Below are 17206 nucleotides of genomic sequence, written 5' to 3' on the forward strand. Positions count from 1 at the left end.
AGCGGGGGGTATATCGGCGCCACAGGGCAGCCGGCCGGTCCCTGCGAGGGGAGGGGGGACATTTTTAAGGTCATTTTTAAGCTCCTGTGCCTGTGAGGGAGGCGATCCGAAGGGCGAGTGTCCCGCTCCGGGCAGCGATGCGATCGCCCCCCCCCGTCCCCAGCTCTGAGCTGGGCCGGGATGGCTCTAAGCTCTTGCCGTAAATGTTCTCCTCATGGAGAGGGGGAATGTTCTCGAACGGCACACGCAGGGAAAAAAAAACAAAAAACAAAAAACACAAATATGGTGCGTGTACGTGTATCGGTGCATGGCCGGAGAGGAGGGGGGAGCGCTGCGCTGGGCCCGGTGCCGCGGCGTCCTGACACGCTGGTGTTCGCCAAGAAAACCAACAAAAAGGATCACGGTGTACGTCTAGTGCAGCAGTGGGGTTGAGGAACGGCAAGTACGGTTCTGCTACGACCTTCCTTCGGTGCCTCAGCCCCTCGTTCGGCGTATAAAGACACTACATAACCTGTTCTGCTCCTCTTGCTTTTCTATTTCAGCAAAGTTCCTGGAATAGGACGTCTATGTTATTCGTAAGAGCGATCTACGCACCAGGGCCCCGAGTTTGTGCAACATAAACAAGGAAGGAGCAAATTAACAACTGGGCGTGGAAAAAGTGACTGTTCTGCTGCTTGCCTCCTTATATTCTTGAAATGTAATGACACTCTCTTTAAAAAAACAAACACCTGCTGAAACAGACGAGGAAGTTTGCCATCCTGTGTATTCCTATATGATGATGCTTAATAGAAAGACTTTAAAAATATATTTTTTATGTTTATAAAGGTATTTCCTTCACTTCGTGTACTGCAGATCATAGAAAATCTTTCCCTTTAGCAGTAATGTGACTCATCTCCAGCTACTGCAGATTGCTTAGTTTTCAGGCAACTCCCTATTTCCACTACTCAGAAGGGATCATTTCCCCCAACTATTAAAACTCTTCAGAGTGGTACTAGACTGTTTCTTTTCTCTCTTTTTTTTTTTTTTTTTTTAAGGAAGACAGGGTTGTTTGCTTTTTAGCATTTCCTCTGTGAAATGATCCTCTCTCACTGATTTGATCTTCAGCTTCTTAACTCTAGCTCATACAGATGACATGAATGTCAATCTCAGAGTTACAGGTGTTCTCTTCTACCGACTTTTATAAAAGCATTTGTTGAGGTGAGGTAGATTTCTGTGCATTTTTGTTTTCCACCTCACTTCAAAACATTTTCATCATCTTGCTTTCAAAAGGCCCATTTCCTATTTTGAAACCCTTTTATATAGAATGTCAACCAGTTCCAAAGAGTTCTCTTCAGCAGCCTCAGTCCCTAGCTAGGTCACTATCACCTCTTGTTTTCTCTTTCCTACTAACGGTTTTATGTTCCTCTTTCATTCTCCCTCAAGATTAAACTAATTTTCAAATTCCACTTTCCTTCCTTCTGTTCTTGATGAACCACTGCATCATTTGGCTTTTCGAGTTTGTCACACGTAGCCGAAGCTTGAGTTTGAGCACTGGCTGTCTTTTTCTCTGCCTCAGGTTCAGCCTTGAAAGGATCATCACGTACAACAAGTGCCTTACCACTTCGGGAGGAGTCCAACCCACATTTCCTTCTTGTACTTTAATTCCCATAGGCAGACATTTCAAGAAACTGTAATCATTCACACTCCAGAGGTAAACAGAGAGCTCGTGTTTGTCGTGGCCATTAAGCTCCCCTGTTGGAATACAGTATGACTGCCAACACGGTGGTATGATTGCCATCTTTAGACATCTGTTTTGGAGTCTTGCATGCTTCATGTATCTGTAAGTTAGCTCCTAATTGGGGAGTGATTTTTTCCATGTAGTCAGTTACAATAAGTTCTGTTCCCTCAGAGTGTTGACACAGCAGCCTGGATAGATGGCATATTTCTTCTGTTGCCTTATGTGCCTTCCTGCTCCCTATGTGCCTGCACCTGCCACTCTGCCAAGGATTTCAAGTCCGTCTTCCTCACAGTCCGTGAGGTTTTTAATAGACTGGAGCAGTTCTATCATGTACTAATAAGTATTTTCCTCCTGCCAGCAAACTTTCGAGAGCACCGACTTCTGTAGCTTTCATTAGGAGCTGTCACACGCACAAGGGGTCAGCAGTACTCTTTGTTGAATGGCCACTTTTGCAAAAAGCCTAAATCTGTTTCCTTAACCAATTGTTTTTACTAGGCTGATTGTCAGCTATCTGTGCTTTATCCAGGCTTAGGACTGGGCAATTGCGTTAAGTCAGAGCATGCTGACAGGGCAGTTCCCTTGTTTTTTTACTATGCTAATCGGTCAGTCTGTATGGTGTGCTTATATAGTACTTACACTGCAAATGCACCAAGGCGAGGACTACCTTTTTGTTCCGTGTTTGTAGAGGTAATTTCATCTGTCTCCCAGTGCACAGCTATACTGTTTTATGCTAAGATCAAGAACACATATTATTATACTGGAATCAAAGAAAAGGTCTTGCTGTTTTACCAGCAATCATCTTTGTTGATCTTAAGAGAGTAAGAAATGTGTTTTCCAGAGTTAAAAATGGAACTCTAGTGCTAGAGCTACAAAGTCAAAATCTGTAGTTAAGAGCCATAAAAGACTTGCATGATCTTTGAAACAAATATGAAATGCCATCTATCACTATTCAAGAACACGCTGAAGCGTGAAACAAGACAAAAACAAGTTTGCATCGTGGTAGATATTAAACGAGTGTGTGATAAAAGAACATACCCTGAAGAACAAGATGTTTACATAGAGAGAAAGGCAAGGGTAACTATGCTCAGCTTTTCAATACCTGGCTTTTAGAGTTTGGCTTCTGGAGCAAAATCTTCAAGCTGTTTTAGATAGTTCAGGTCTCTCTTTACAGTGCCTGAGAGACAAATTTATCTCAAGGAAAAGGATTCTTAAGTGCCAACAAATGGAGCGGGAAGGCATCAGAGAGCGTCAATAAGGGCTGTCTCTCACTCTAGAGTTGAGATGGCCATTTCTGCTTGGGATTCAGTCTAGACACTTTTTCCTGTGCTGGGTGCCTGAATTATTTTCTTGTAGTTAATGCCTGAATTATTTCCAAGGCTGAAGAGAGATCACTCTTTTCTTTTAGAAAGACTTGGAAATGGAAGAAGCTCTTTTATACAGCAGCCACATTGTAATAGACCATTCAACCATGATATGGAAAACCTAAGCTTCTGACCCTTTCTCTGCCTGGGCATACGTTTCTATAGCCCTCTGACTTTTCCAGCATAGCAAAAGCAAGGAAACACAGGGAGTCAGGAGCAGCTATTGCTACAAAGATGGGGAAAAGCAAAGCCAGAGATAACTAGACAGAAGTAGCTCTCTTTCTGTTTTGCGTGGAACTCGGCTCATGCTTCCTGACTGGCAAGGGATGTGTACAGGGCTGGTGCAAGCCTGCTCTGTGTGCTAAGCCTGAAGCCTGCTTACACTTTAGATTCACTTCAACTATTTAGCGCTGCTTAGATTTACTTAGAAAACCACGGCCACTTGTTTTTCCTCCGTGAACCACTCAGTGGCTTCGTGTGGTAGGCTGGATGGGTCTCCAGACTGGTAAGGTCACAAGACACGGCAAAGCTGGGGTAACAGAAGTACCAGTGACTAGGAATCAGAATGACAAATGCTTTTCTTGGCAGGAAACCTGGTTGACATATACGTGAAATATAGCCTGAATTTCTTTGTGGGTCTAACCCCAGATCACACAAAAAATCTGCAGCAGAGGAGGAAAAAACCCTTAAGCACCAGTACAGTGCCTAAAGGAAGACTGCAGTGGTTTTGTGTTTGTTTTAGGCAAACCTTCTCTTGATTCAACACAGAGACACTGGATAATACATGAGAACCAGACAGTAACACCAACCTGATTGCTCTAAGGACCACATAGAGGGAAAAAAACAAAGGAAAAATTGAATACCTTTCAGCCTTATTAATCTAAAATGTGAACTGGAACCGAATCAGGGGATATTTAAAATATACATGCTATCTAATATAAAATATAAAGTGCCACATTCTTCCCTCTGAGACGCCAGGGAATTGTACTGTACTGCCAGGGAACTGTGTATTGAGTAATAGTGGAACTACTCAAGAGAGGAATTAGTCTTTTGGAAAGGATTCACCAACTGCTGCCATTGTTTAGTATTTTCCTTGTCACAGGATACAGAGTAAGCCTCTGTGGAACATAGGAAATATCCTGCAGTATTTCAGCATTAAAAATATCAGTGTTCTAAAGGATCTTGGCATTTCTGAGAGGAACTGACTGGAGCATAATTTTATTTCAGCTGAAATCTCTATCATTTGTGAAGGATGAGCTGCTAAATAAAGGTAATTTCTTTTTTCAGATTTGCAGCCAAACAAAGCACTTCTTACCCAATGCCATTAGCAATGCTATTCCAAAAAAAAAAGCACTCCTATTTCTAATAGCATTTGTTTAGACTTTATTCTGTATTATTTTCCGTTTAACTTTTCTGCTTTTGATGTACTATTTAATATTTATTCCTTGCAACAACTGTATGTTGTAACACTACTGAAAAAATACTTGTAGTGGTATTTTTCTGGAATACTTATTATTTATTATCCAGTACTTAACTTATCCCTGCTTTAGTCAAATTTAATGAGTGATTGATACTAACGTGTGTGCTACTGAGCTCTCTCTGGGCAGCAAAAAGGCTGTTCCAATAGTGTGCGTGCTAGCGGGCGTTGAGAAAGTTCAGTCACCAGACAGCAGAATGGAGGCATGAGCGTGTAAATCGATACAATGGCATTCAATCTGTTCCATTTTTTATGCCAAAGACCCAGTAAGGAATTGCCTTGAAACTCTCAGGTGAAATAAGTGTTCCCCGACAAAACCTGAATGGGGGTCAGGCAGCTGGAGTGCGCTGCCTGCTGCTGAACCTCCTGCGAGGGATGTTTGTTTGCACAAACACATTGTGCATCCCCAGCCAGAATTTTCTTGTGTAGCTCTGTCTAGATGAGAGTAAACTGGGTGCTTTTAAAACAGCATGTATTTTTAAATTCTGGTGCAGACAGGCAGAGCTGAATTTTAGTACATAATAACTAGGTAAGATGAATGGTAATCCACATGGAAGACTTTCACTAAGTATCCAGCTGTATAAAATACATCACAATATTGAAACTCCATCCCCTTTGCCTAGTTTCAAGTCTGTCATAAATCAGCATTCATTCATTAGTGTTTGCTAAACATTGTGCCTTTTGTCATAAACCTTGGCTCAAGTTTATATGTATGCCAGTAGATTTATATTTGTATAAATCTAATCTGCCTAAGACTTCTGTTGCTCTTTGTTTGAACACACAGATTCCAGCCTTCATGCAGAGGTTTTACCAGAATTAGACTGAAGCCAAGCTCTGAGACAATCTCAGGGCCTGGCAGCCCCTTTGAAACAAAGATTTAAAAAATGGTTTGCATGAAGTCCCAAGAACAGAAACTGTAATATTTCACCTCTTTTTACCATGTTGCTGGGATGGGGCTGAAACCAGAATCTTGGACCCAACTGGCACAAACCTTGCAGAAGGTCAGATTCATTAAAAGTTTGATATATTGCTCCAAACCAAAATCTGACCACTAATAGCTGTTTTTGACAAAACAGTTCTCTCAAAAAATGCTGTTTCGTTGGACTTAAGACATTTTGCAAACATGTTTTGATTTCAAGGAAATTTTAAAGGAGAAGAAAAGTGAGCACAGTATTTCAATAACATCAGAAAGATTTGCTTTGATAGTTTTTTCAAAGTACTTACATTTCATTATTTCATGATTCATTACATTAGCCTTTTGTAATTTTTTTACTATTACAGAGCAACAGTGACATATTCTGGCATTATCAAAATACTTAGCTTAGGTAAAATTTTGACCTTGAAACTACTGTAATAAAAGGAAAACACATGTACATATCTAAGAAAACTGAGATAAAGACTATTCCAAGACAGGCCGGCAATTCAATTTATTCACACGGAGCGCAACACACGCACAGAGCTCCAGTGACTTCAGCAGAGATTATTAGGGCTGACATTGCAGGGGATTATGCTGCACATTTGATTAAATAAGCATACTGATGTTCAAAGGAGGACATAGGCAGGTTCATACCTCACCTGGGAAACTGCAGGCTTTGGTCTTGGTTCTCAGCCGGTAGTTGTCATCTTTCAACTGCTCTGTCACAGACAACCTAAACCAGAGACGATTTAAGCTAACATGTTTGACTTTAACTGTAGCAGAGAAGAAGTGCTTTGCACAGTTAGCACTGGTCTTTTCCCACGCCTGAGACAGGCTGGGTCTGTGCTAGCAGCAATCGTTTGCTACGTGCTTCTGCATCATCATGGCAGCATCGAGGAGCGTTGCATTGCTCCATCGGAGCCTCAGGGGGTATCTCTCACTTCTCTCCTATAACCTACTTGGGAAAGAGAAGATGCAGACAGGAGGCCCAAGTGTCCTCTCTTGTCTAGTCTGCATTTACATGAGGCATGTGTCCCTCTGATCATACTGGCTTAACCACCACTGATGGAGCAGAAGAAAGGAGAAACTATCAAAGACAGGCACTAGCCTTGGCTGGGACATAGCAACTAACGCCACTGTCTCCCATAGCTGTTAAAACAGCACAAATGCCTAAGCTTCAGCTTGAGCCAGGGCATCGACTGTCCTTCCCCATTAGGGCTGAGAGGGGACTTCAAGACATTCATTCAGCAGAGAAGGACGGGCCAATAACAGTGTGGACAACAGATGACCCATGAACAAAGCCAATGTGCAGTGTGGTTTTAGATGCGCTGATTTGACTACAGAATCAAAGCCTTGGCATTTTTAGTCCTTTTCGGGAATGCTTTCCTGTACTATATAGATCCTCTTTCTGGTCTTTCCGTATTCTGAGTACTAGAACCATATATTCCATATAAGCTAAATATAATTCCAAATATCAATATATATCTGTTACTTTATAGGGAAAAAGTGTCTGCTTTTGTTTGTATTTGGCAAAAAAAGAGTTAATGCCTGATGATGAATCCTTTGTGCTAGGAAGCTCTTGGATTGTGCCATTACCACTGCCAGCCCAGGTGGAAAACTTCAGGTACTGTTTCTGTTTCTAAGAAAAATCATTAAAAAGATCATTCTATTCCTTTGTGGCAGATACATTTATATCTCTTTTACTGAAAGGACTGCAAAGACATCCATGTTCTCACAGAAAACAGGCAACTGCCTTTTTGTTTTCCAGGAAGAAATTTGAGAAGACCGATGAACAGAATTACTGAATAACATGAAGTGCTGGTCTGATACTGGCCAGAGACTCCTTACTAACAGTGAAAGTCTCTTGATCCCTCCTTGCAGAGCACATGGAACAGTCGGTCACTGGTTTGCAGGTAAGACTCGGGTATTTCCTTCTTGCAAAATGTTTGTGATTTAAAACCTCAGCATTAAATTTTATATATGCATTTCCCATAGAAAAGTCAAAGTGAAATTATGGGGAGGCTGGCAGAAGACTCTGAAACTTAATAGACAGAACTTTTCAGTTTTTAAAGGAGATTGCCTAAAGCAGCTATTTCCTTATTTATTTCAATCTTTTTATATTTCATTAAATAAAAAAAGTTTCCCTGCAGCTATTCCAGGTCTTATAATTTATTCAGAAACAGAGAAGGGAGAAAGAATGACAAGTAATGAAAAGGAAAAAAACACTGCTTGTTTGAAGCACGCAGCAGAACAGAATAAAAACATGAAGGTATTCAGAGTAGCAACGTGTCTATTGGCAAAATATACATTGAAAACACATAGATCTGTACACAACAGGGCTGGTTACCCAAGCCTATTTTTGCAAATACATAATTAAATATTAGGCACAGTGAGTACTCTCACTTACTGTGTTTGGAGACTGCCTCAATGGAAGTAACAGGTACTTGAGAATTTGTTACTTTATTCGAAACATGATACCAGAGAAAGACTTACTGAATGGTCTGAAAGATGTTTAGATGCTCAGTCACGTTCACATCCAGTCTCGCACTTTATCTTAATGTCTGGACAGAGCTCCACTGAAATCAAAGAAATCATATGGCATTTCAGGTCCATCTAACTGAAATAGGTGACAGGGCTAGTCCTTTATTATTACTTTTTTTTCCTGAAAGGAAGAAGTAAACATACATGTTATCTACATACATACCTTGCAAGGCATCAAACATACAAAACCAGAGGAACTGAGACAGTTTCTTTATCTACAGACATAATCTTTATGTAACTACAAATACATATACCATCAAAGCTACCTATTACATCTAATTTTTTGCTCATGCAAATAGTTCTATTTATTTAAATGGACTAAAGACACATTCAGCTTTACCCAATATAAATACTTGGTTTGTATCAGTTTCATCTCCTTGTTAAATGCTTCCCCGAGTTATTCAGAATATTCTAGATTTCTCTTCTTGGAGATGTGGGAAGAGTAGGAGTGAGGAAAGTAATCAGGAATCAACATTTTTGCATGCAAGTCTTACAGAAAGCTGAATTTGGAAATTTGGAAATCTGAAACAAAAATTTTAGAAAAATACACTGTCAATAGTGCTTGTGGCAATAGTAGATAAATGCTTAAAAACATCCCAGTCCACTGAATGCAAACTAACAGGTGTATGGAAACATATTTAAGGTTTTAAGAAGTGATTTTCACAGACATTAAAATAAAGCACATCAAACCACCAAAACTAAATAAAACAACACAACTACCAAGAGCTGGTTTTCAGGACGGAGGCTTAAAGAATTACCCACTTACGCTCTTCCTTACAATTTAATTCACGTATTCGCCACAACAGACATGCAGTCTGCATAAAACCAGACATTTATTTAGAATCCTCCTTATTATAGACAGTAGTTCCACTGAATAAATAAATGCCTTGGTCTTGCTATTGGATCAACAGGAGTTAACCTACTCTGAGCTTTACTACTTTCTAAGGAACTCTGTGTAGAACAAAATTGTGTACGTGTTGGCTCATTTCCAAACTTGGGGGCCTTGTTTTGCAAAATAAACACCAGCTATAATGACTAAAGAATTCAAATGAGTTTGAGGCTTCCCCCCCATGTAACCGATCTATACTTTATATAGAACTGGGGAAATTCCTTGATTCTAATCTTGAAGGAAAAAAATGCAGTCTAAAATATTTTTATATATTCAACACACAATTTTTATAGCAGACAACCATATTTCTACCTAGCTCTCTCAACATAACTATGTAGTCCATTGAGTTTAAATCAACTCATGTATTGTAATAATTTAAAGCCTTTCTGTATGAAAGGCATACAGAAGTGGGAATCTTGCATACAGAAGTGGGAATCAGGGATGAAACTGGGTCCTTTTAAGAAACAAAACACTTGGGAATTTCAGGTTTCAGACCAGGTGCTTGAAAAATTGCCTCCCTATATGCCAACGCTGTTTTCTTTCTTTAAGCCTCACAGGCCTTTTCCAATGCTTAAACATAAGCAGAAAAACCCATACAGACTGGTCAATATTCTTAAACTTATTAGGGGCAGGACTGTGATTACCTGTCTGGTCCAGAGATGAATGCAGGTTACAGCCTTCTCCAGTCATATTAATCTATTTCTAGATCTTTGCAAATAAAATTGTATTATTCTTGCAACCAAAACAGAGTAGGGAAGGGGAACAGATTTCCACCTCTGGCTAGCAGACAGAATTAGATAATTCAGTTTGTTAGTAAAGAAGGAAACTATATTTGCAGCCGCCAGATAATTAAAAAAGTGTTAAGAAACTAAACTGAGCTGTTTCTATTGTGTTGAGTGTAATAGCGTGCCTGAATGAAGTGGCAGACCTACCCACTCTCACGTGACTGTACTGCATACTTTCAGAGCTGAGGTGAATCAATATGCTGAGTTTACCATTATTCACACAGGTTAAGGCTGTCTGCCTAGTTTGGTCTTAGAAGGACAAGAGACACAAACTGGGGACCAAAGAAACAAGTTCTCTGAATGACTAAAACCTGCCTGTGCCTTTTGTCCTTCAAAAACTGTCTCCAAATGATCAAGTTAGGGAACAGCAGCAATAACTATTATAATTGTACGTAGCTCCTAAAACAGCTGCTTCCTTCCAGCAGCTGCCCAAAGAGCATCATGGGAATTGTTTGGAAAAAACATCCCCTGGCCCATGTCCCTGGCAGAATTGGCAGTATCCTCACCACTCAAGAGATTGTCTCTTAAAATGCTGGTCCAAACTTTAGTGCATCCATCCATGGAGGAGAAAGCGTGCTGATTAAGCCCATTACATCAAAGAAATGGTTCTGCTGGTGGTAGTAGCCGAAGTGCTGTTGGTTCTGCGTTTGGCTGTGGAGTCGGACTCTCTCTGCTCACCCACTACCTTTTACAAGAACTGCTGGATCCGACGCTTCCCAGGTCTTCTGATTGACCTGCGGGAATCACAGAAGAGAGGAGCCCAGGTGCTGAAGATTTATGCAGAAGTCTCACCCCAACAGTGCAGCAGAACTTGCTGCCTTCTGAGGAATGGTGAGTGTTTATTACCAAGATCGTGGCATACATTAAAATTTATATCACAACATTTGAGGAAAAACATTTTGGGTAATTTTTATCTAAACACTCCTTTACTTGAAGAAGAAATGATGAAAAAAAAACCCAAAACCAAAACCAAGGATGCATGTATTTTTTTGAGTCAGGAAAGCAGAGGCACATTGTAACTGTTCCCCCACTGTCAGTCCCATAGAAAGAAATCTGACAATCTGAATTTTTTAGAAGACTACACTAGAAACACAGGAAAATCTGAAAGTCTGCTTTAAAATTTTAGATCTCTGTTACAAAGCTTGAGGGCAATGCCAACATTAAAACAATAACTCTTCAGGATCCATCACCATCTACTCCTGTAAAGAAAAAACAGTGACACTGATTCCAACAGGACTCTTCATGGAGTATGGTACTACACCAGGACATGGTGAGGGGAAAAGGGAGGGAACAGACAATTTGTCCTTCTCTGAAACACAAGAATATTCATTTTCTTGGAGAGAGCACTCTCTTGTTCTGTGTTTACACTATGTTTCTCACGCAACCCAGGTATAACGTTAATATGAACAATAAAATTAGAGCAATAAGTAATAGCAGTTATTCAGCTGGCAACCCCTTTTCCCTAGCCTTGTAAACTCAGACTCAGAATAAAAATAAGAAAAATCATTGCTTTTCTTAAGCCCAAGACCATACTTTCTCTATATCACACTGCACTGGTACACTGTAGGAGTATATTTTAGGAGTGTGCATGAAGTGTGTGTCTGTGGTGCCTAAATTTGACCACAAAACTCAAAAGACTTGAAAGGTTTTTGGATATGGAGGATGAAAGTGAGGTACCAGTTACTAAAAGCAGTCAATATAAATTTTGACGAAATTTCGAATTACGAGCAAAAATATGACCTTGACAACTTGACATTGACATAACTGATGTAACTGCCAGCTGCATTCCTGGGAAGAGTCAACTTATGTCTTAAATTCTATGAGGAAAGAACAATTTTGACAAAATCCAGAACATTGTATACCTGGGTCTGAAGGCAAGGGTACATACTGCTACATGTGATGCAAGTGAAGAACAGTTTTCTGTTGGAAGAAAAATCATCAATGTGAAGAAATATCTGAAAATAGTGATATTTCAAACAATGACTTCAATAATACCACATTGTTAGTGTTTGCAGACTGTTTAAGAACCCTTGAACAAAAGATATCACAGAAAAGCAAGTACTACATAGATATTTCATAGAAATATTTGAAGGGCTTTGTCTTTTAGACTGTTAACTTATGCTAAAAATGATGCAAAATGTTTACTGATGCCTAGAAATATTTCTATATTCAGAATTATTTTCTTAAAAACAGTCACCGGATTTTAAATTCCTTTATCTGTAGAAGCCAATGTTTTTTATATCTCACCTGTTGAAATGCCTGTAGTTCTCAGGAAATATATCAAAATAGTTATGTACTGGCTAAATATGCTTCTCTAACACTACAAAATGTTTCTAATCTTTTAAAGAACAATGTAAACCAATTGGTATATAATAAAGCCAGAGCTTTCTATAATCCCTATAAGATTATCATTCTGTCTTCTACAAGTTATGTTCTTCTATTGTTTTGATAATCATAACCTTCTTTGTACTGGTCTCACTTTCATAAATATCTACTCTAAGCTCAAGTTCCTATGATGTAGAACTGGAAACTGATGAAGCCTAACTAGAGGTAGATATAGGACATGAAAATTACATCAGCGAAAGAAAAATTGCTGATTATTATCTTTGATTAATTGTATACATTTTTTGAAAATACTTCGCTCTTAGGGCAGGTAAGTGCATTATGACAGAAAAAAAAAAAATTTTCAAGGCGTGTGTTTACTGTGTTAAATCTATGATGCAGTATTGAGGCTGCTAGATGAAAAATACAAACAATACAGAAAAGATGGTAAGCTCAGGTGTAGTCTATTTTCTTTCTTTTCTCATTTGTACATAGGTTAGGGATTATTTTTTTTTAGTTACACATAAAATGGAAAAAGTTGCATGACTTTTTCTGTTATACATTGCAGAAGCATTACAAATTATTTTCATTACTTACACATGTGAGAAAAATGTTCAGAATAAATACCTAAATAAATAGAACACATTTATAAAGCCCTGTCCTGCCAATACATTTTTAATTGCAGGTAACCATATTAGTTCAGGTATGGAGGCTACATTCAAGGCAGGTAAAATGAAATAAATAAAACTCCCAAAACTTCGTACGACTAAACCAAAAACTAACATTGATCCTGTTCCAAGCACATTGATGTAATAAAATAAAATTAACTTCTGACTTGATATTTTGACTTAAGATTTTGATGTACTGTAAGACTCTGAAAGAAGAATCTTTCCTGCTTTTTATATAGTGTGACTCCAATAAGTATTTTAGCATACATTTTCAATCTAAATCTTAAAACATTAGGATTTGCACATCATATACTTTTGAAAATCGGGTTTCAGCGACAAGTTGTTCAGGCATTTTTTCATTATTACTTTAGCCCTGATTTCTGATGTGGGAAGATAAAACTGAACCTCCAAACATAAATGAAGAATTGTCTAAACTGCTCTATTCACAGAAATACAATAGTCCAAAGGCAAACAGAGAAAATGAATGGGAACTGGCAGCAGAGCAGGATGTCACTTACTTATTGTAGTTCAGGATGTTTTTTAATAGTCTGGGTGAAATGAGTGGTTGCAGTCCAGTTTCAAGCAGACAGGTATATTACACAAAAGAAAACACTTTAAAGCTGCCTTCCTTGATAGCTTTACTTTTAGAAATGGTCCACTCACTGCATGAGAGACATGAAGGCAGGCAACTGGTAGGGGGACTACAAGATAAAACATATAATTTTATTTAATCAGATACATTTATAATTCAGATGGGTATTCGATTCCTTTTCTCCAGATGTAAAATAAGAATATAATTATTAGTAGTTCTGCTTTTCTGACTGGACACTTAATTAGTTTACATGATAATCAGAGAACCACAGATTTAAAGTACTATGGAGCTGCCCAGTATTAATGATCTTCTGATGTTAAATAATATAATAACATGCAAAATGCAATGGTCATTATGCTGATAAGCTCAACTTTATTCCTTTTGTCTTACAGTTTCCTGCAATCTAGCAGTGTTCTACCATGGAGCCATTCATGAGAATATGAATTGCCTGCACATGTCTTGCCCAGCATTGGAAAGCTGCATATTAAAGGCTAGAATCAATGTCATTTTGTACAACATCACAACAGGTAATTAAACGTTTCACTTATAAAGGCTGAAAACATAGCAACTATAGGAAACATTAAAATTATACTAGGTCAGTTGCTGTGCTGGAAGATCTTCTGAAGTAACATGCAATGCTAAAAAAGCATAAGACTTCTTTCCTTATTCATTAATGTACCTACTTCTGAGAATACTTTCCCCCTTTCTTCCATTCAATACATGAGAAAGGACCTTGAAGATACATCCTGCTCTCAAGAGTCATGCTCCAAGTACCTAATCGATACTATGCTTGGGGAAAATACCATACCAGATCTGACAGACTGAGAGGCGAAGCTGCCACTGCTCCATGACCCCAGATCCAACCAGTAGCAAGGCTGAAAGTGTATTCCCATTAGGTACATGCATGAAGAGCACACATACCTACCACAAGTATGCATATATACACAACCAGCCACACAGGTAACCCAGACAAATGCATAAAGCAGACACACGAACACAGGTAGCACCAAGAGCCTCATCCTGCTTCTTCTGGTGGCACACGACAGAGATCTGCTAGTGAAAATATATATACACACCTATGTACAATGTGAATCCCCCCAGCTGGGCTCAGATACTCAGTCTGCCCAGCCTGGACCCCAGTCACTGTCACCCAGATGTCCAAGCCCCTGAGGGTGCAGCCCCCCCTCCAGTTGCTGGTGCAGACTGTCACTCACACACACAGCCCCCGTTTGTCAGGACTCCCCTACTCCCCAGTAGCCTAGATCCCTCCCTTTCCTCACCTTTGGTTCCTTCCCTAAGCATCCCATAGTTAAGTCCTGTGCAATCCCTAAATGCACTTCCCTTGCATCCCGTGAAGTGTCCCCTAACCCTAGGCAGTGACACCCCCAGTCCAAAAAGTGTTGATGGGTATTACTTGGGCTCCCTGACCTGCCGTTGTCTGCATGTGCTCCTTTCGTGGGTGCGCAGATGAGCTTTCATTGCATTAACTAACATCGTTTATGATTTAATAGGGATTGATCCAGATCTTCTTATTTTTGAAAAACTGACATCCAAAGAGCCAAATACTCACTCCACACCAAGTAAATATGAAAGTCAAAACAGCACAAAGTCCACCGAGTGGGAAAGATGCCAGCATCATAATGCCACGTCGAGCTCTCTTCTGCTCCAAGCTCCCTCTTCTACCACCAGCCACAGCTTAACAGCAAACACTTACACCTCCAGCACAAGCCTGACAGTCCAAAAACCTGAGGTTACCACTTATTCCAGGGCAGAAACTTTTCCACCAGATGATCATTTTGCTAAGAGGACATGCAGAACTTCAGTAAGCACTATGTCAACCACCAGCTCAGACAAGAAGGCTGCACACTCAACTTTGATATCAAAGTCTGCCGAGGTATTATCCCACATGCCCACTCCTCCTCGTCTGAACAGCAGTAAGCAACACTTAAATGAAACCAAAGGCTACAGTGGTAGGAATTATACTTCGGATAATGAGGCACCTGCTTGGGAAGCTGCAGCTTTGGGTGTCTGGTTGATTCCTGTTGTTTTTTGCTCTTCTCTCATCTTCCTTTGCTGTTGTACTGTTGCTTTCACAGCAGGGCATTGCAGTAACAGGAGAGGTCAGTATAAGCCGATAAGGAGAAGAAGAGCAATGTCGAGACAATTCATAAAACATACTGCTGTCAAAGGTGATTTGTAAAATACTGTCACCATCCTTGCTTTGGAACAAATAGCTTTTTCAAAATTAATCATATATACCAACCTATTTCTTTTACAAAACCAAAGATAATTTTTTCAGTGATGGTTTCAGAATCTTTCAGTTGTAATTTAATTCTTGACAGATGAAACACAATTCCCCTGTCTCTCTAGGTAAGAAGTACACACTCATAGCTCCCACTACATGCTCAGAGGTGTTCGAGCACATTTTGGTTCAAAATCCGACCCAGACTAATGCCTAACAAACAGTATACACTTTCCCTAACTTAAGGAGCAGATTCACTGCAGCTGTACGTACTCTCTCCCCTGACTTTGAACTAACCTGAGAAAATTAAGTATAAGTGTAATCAGTAAAACCGACCAAAGTTTTATAGTATCATAAAATCATTAACCCTAATCATCCTTTAATTGCCTCAGATCTCATTGTTTCTATAAAAACTATCAATTTTTTTCTCCAAGTTCTAGATTACCTTTTTTCCTCATTTATCCCTAATATTGAGACAAAACAATTTTAGCCAGCACTCTTTACTCCTTCAAAGAAAAACGCCAAAAAGAACCCAAATCCCCAAAACTACTGAATTCCATAAACTCATACCCAAACAATTGATCATTCAATCTTTATGCTTTACTTTCACCCCACTTCTCACTTCTGGTAACAAGAAGCACCCTCAGACTTCAACTGCTTTTGTAACGTTACTTGCTCTGCAGTGCATTGACAAATCCATTCTGTTATTGGCTAAGGAAAACACAAATGTAACTAACATTTGCTCATGCCTTGCAGTTAGCATCAGTCTGTGTTGTCCACCTTGACTTGCTTTTCCTTGCCTACTTGGATTTATCATCTACATCATCAGCTTTTCAAAATAGGGACAGTCATTTAATGTATGTTGCACAGGGATACACAAAATGTTTTGAAATCTCTGCAAATTACCTTTATAATAAACCCCCCTTTTTTGTTTCCTCATCCTGTATACTCTATTCGTAAAATTGCTCCTCCTGAATATAAGTCAAGCAACTAGATCAACAAGGTAGCAAGGTATTTCCTTGCCTTACCTTACTTAGGAAGTTTGCTTAGCAAAGCAAACATTTTCAACAGTAACCAGGATTGTTCTTCCTCTTTTAAACTTGTCAACATCTCAGAGTTTCTCACTTTCTTCACTTGCTGTAAGAAGTTTTTATTTCCCAGACCAGTGTAAATGTTATAAAAAGGAAACAATAAAAAATAGAACTGATTTTCACGTCTATGTGGCAGTAAATTATTTTAAAACTACTAAGATTCATGCAATATTCAAAGACTGCAGTGATGAGGTTGTAAGGCCACGTGAATACCTCATTACAGTTGAGCAGGTTTGTTTCAGAGGAAAAGACCTAAAATTATATTTCAGCCCACACTGATCAGCACTGTAGCTTACAAAACTGAAGTTAAAAATCCCCTCATTTATATTATTTGATTGACCTTGTATGCTAATTTATATGTAATAGAAGAGGGACTGACACAGGATGAGAACATTTTAAAGGAGTGAGGTTATTTAATCAGTTGAAATAACACAAAAATTCCTTCTATTTTAGCTAGAAAAATCAGGTATGAATTGTTTTTAAAGGCAGTTCTATGTTTATATGTAAAGTGATACAAACTCTGGAGATGTGCCCACTGCATGATGCACTTGTAAATTTGAACAAGCTGACTTACCATCAAATTGTACTTTCTTAATTCATCATGG

At 39.2% G+C, this 17206-nt stretch overlaps 1 protein-coding gene and 1 long non-coding RNA gene across 2 annotated transcripts; both read left to right on the forward strand.

The window, feature by feature from the left end:
* Nucleotides 1-73: 73 nt before the first annotated feature.
* On the forward strand, nucleotides 74-10222 carry LOC138689978 (uncharacterized). Its single transcript, XR_011328742.1, has 5 exons — nucleotides 74-442; nucleotides 543-1690; nucleotides 6971-7095; nucleotides 7240-7384; nucleotides 10112-10222. It is a non-coding gene; the product is annotated as an uncharacterized lncRNA (long non-coding RNA).
* Nucleotides 10223-10286: 64 nt separating this feature from the next.
* MANSC4 (MANSC domain containing 4) lies at nucleotides 10287-16717 on the forward strand. Its single transcript, XM_009924262.2, has 3 exons — nucleotides 10287-10517; nucleotides 13661-13795; nucleotides 14780-16717. Exons 1-3 carry the CDS (start codon nucleotides 10289-10291, stop codon nucleotides 15466-15468), a joined length of 1053 nt encoding a protein of 350 aa, XP_009922564.1. The 5' UTR covers nucleotides 10287-10288; the 3' UTR covers nucleotides 15469-16717.
* Nucleotides 16718-17206: the final 489 nt, after the last annotated feature.

This window comes from Haliaeetus albicilla, chromosome 19 (genome assembly GCF_947461875.1).
Source record: "Haliaeetus albicilla chromosome 19, bHalAlb1.1, whole genome shotgun sequence".
In the NCBI taxonomy this organism is placed as follows: Eukaryota; Metazoa; Chordata; class Aves; order Accipitriformes; family Accipitridae; genus Haliaeetus; species Haliaeetus albicilla.

Bases quoted from the DNA above. Each gene is read 5' to 3' on its own strand.
- MANSC4 (XM_009924262.2), top strand. From the start codon at position 10,289: ATGGTTCTGCTGGTGGTAGTAGCCGAAGTGCTGTTGGTTCTGCGTTTG. The intron at 10,518-13,660 runs GTGAGTGTTTAT...TTTGTCTTACAG, and splicing joins TTGCTGCCTTCTGAGGAATG to TTTCCTGCAATCTAGCAGTG. The intron at 13,796-14,779 runs GTAATTAAACGT...ATGATTTAATAG, and splicing joins TTTGTACAACATCACAACAG to GGATTGATCCAGATCTTCTT.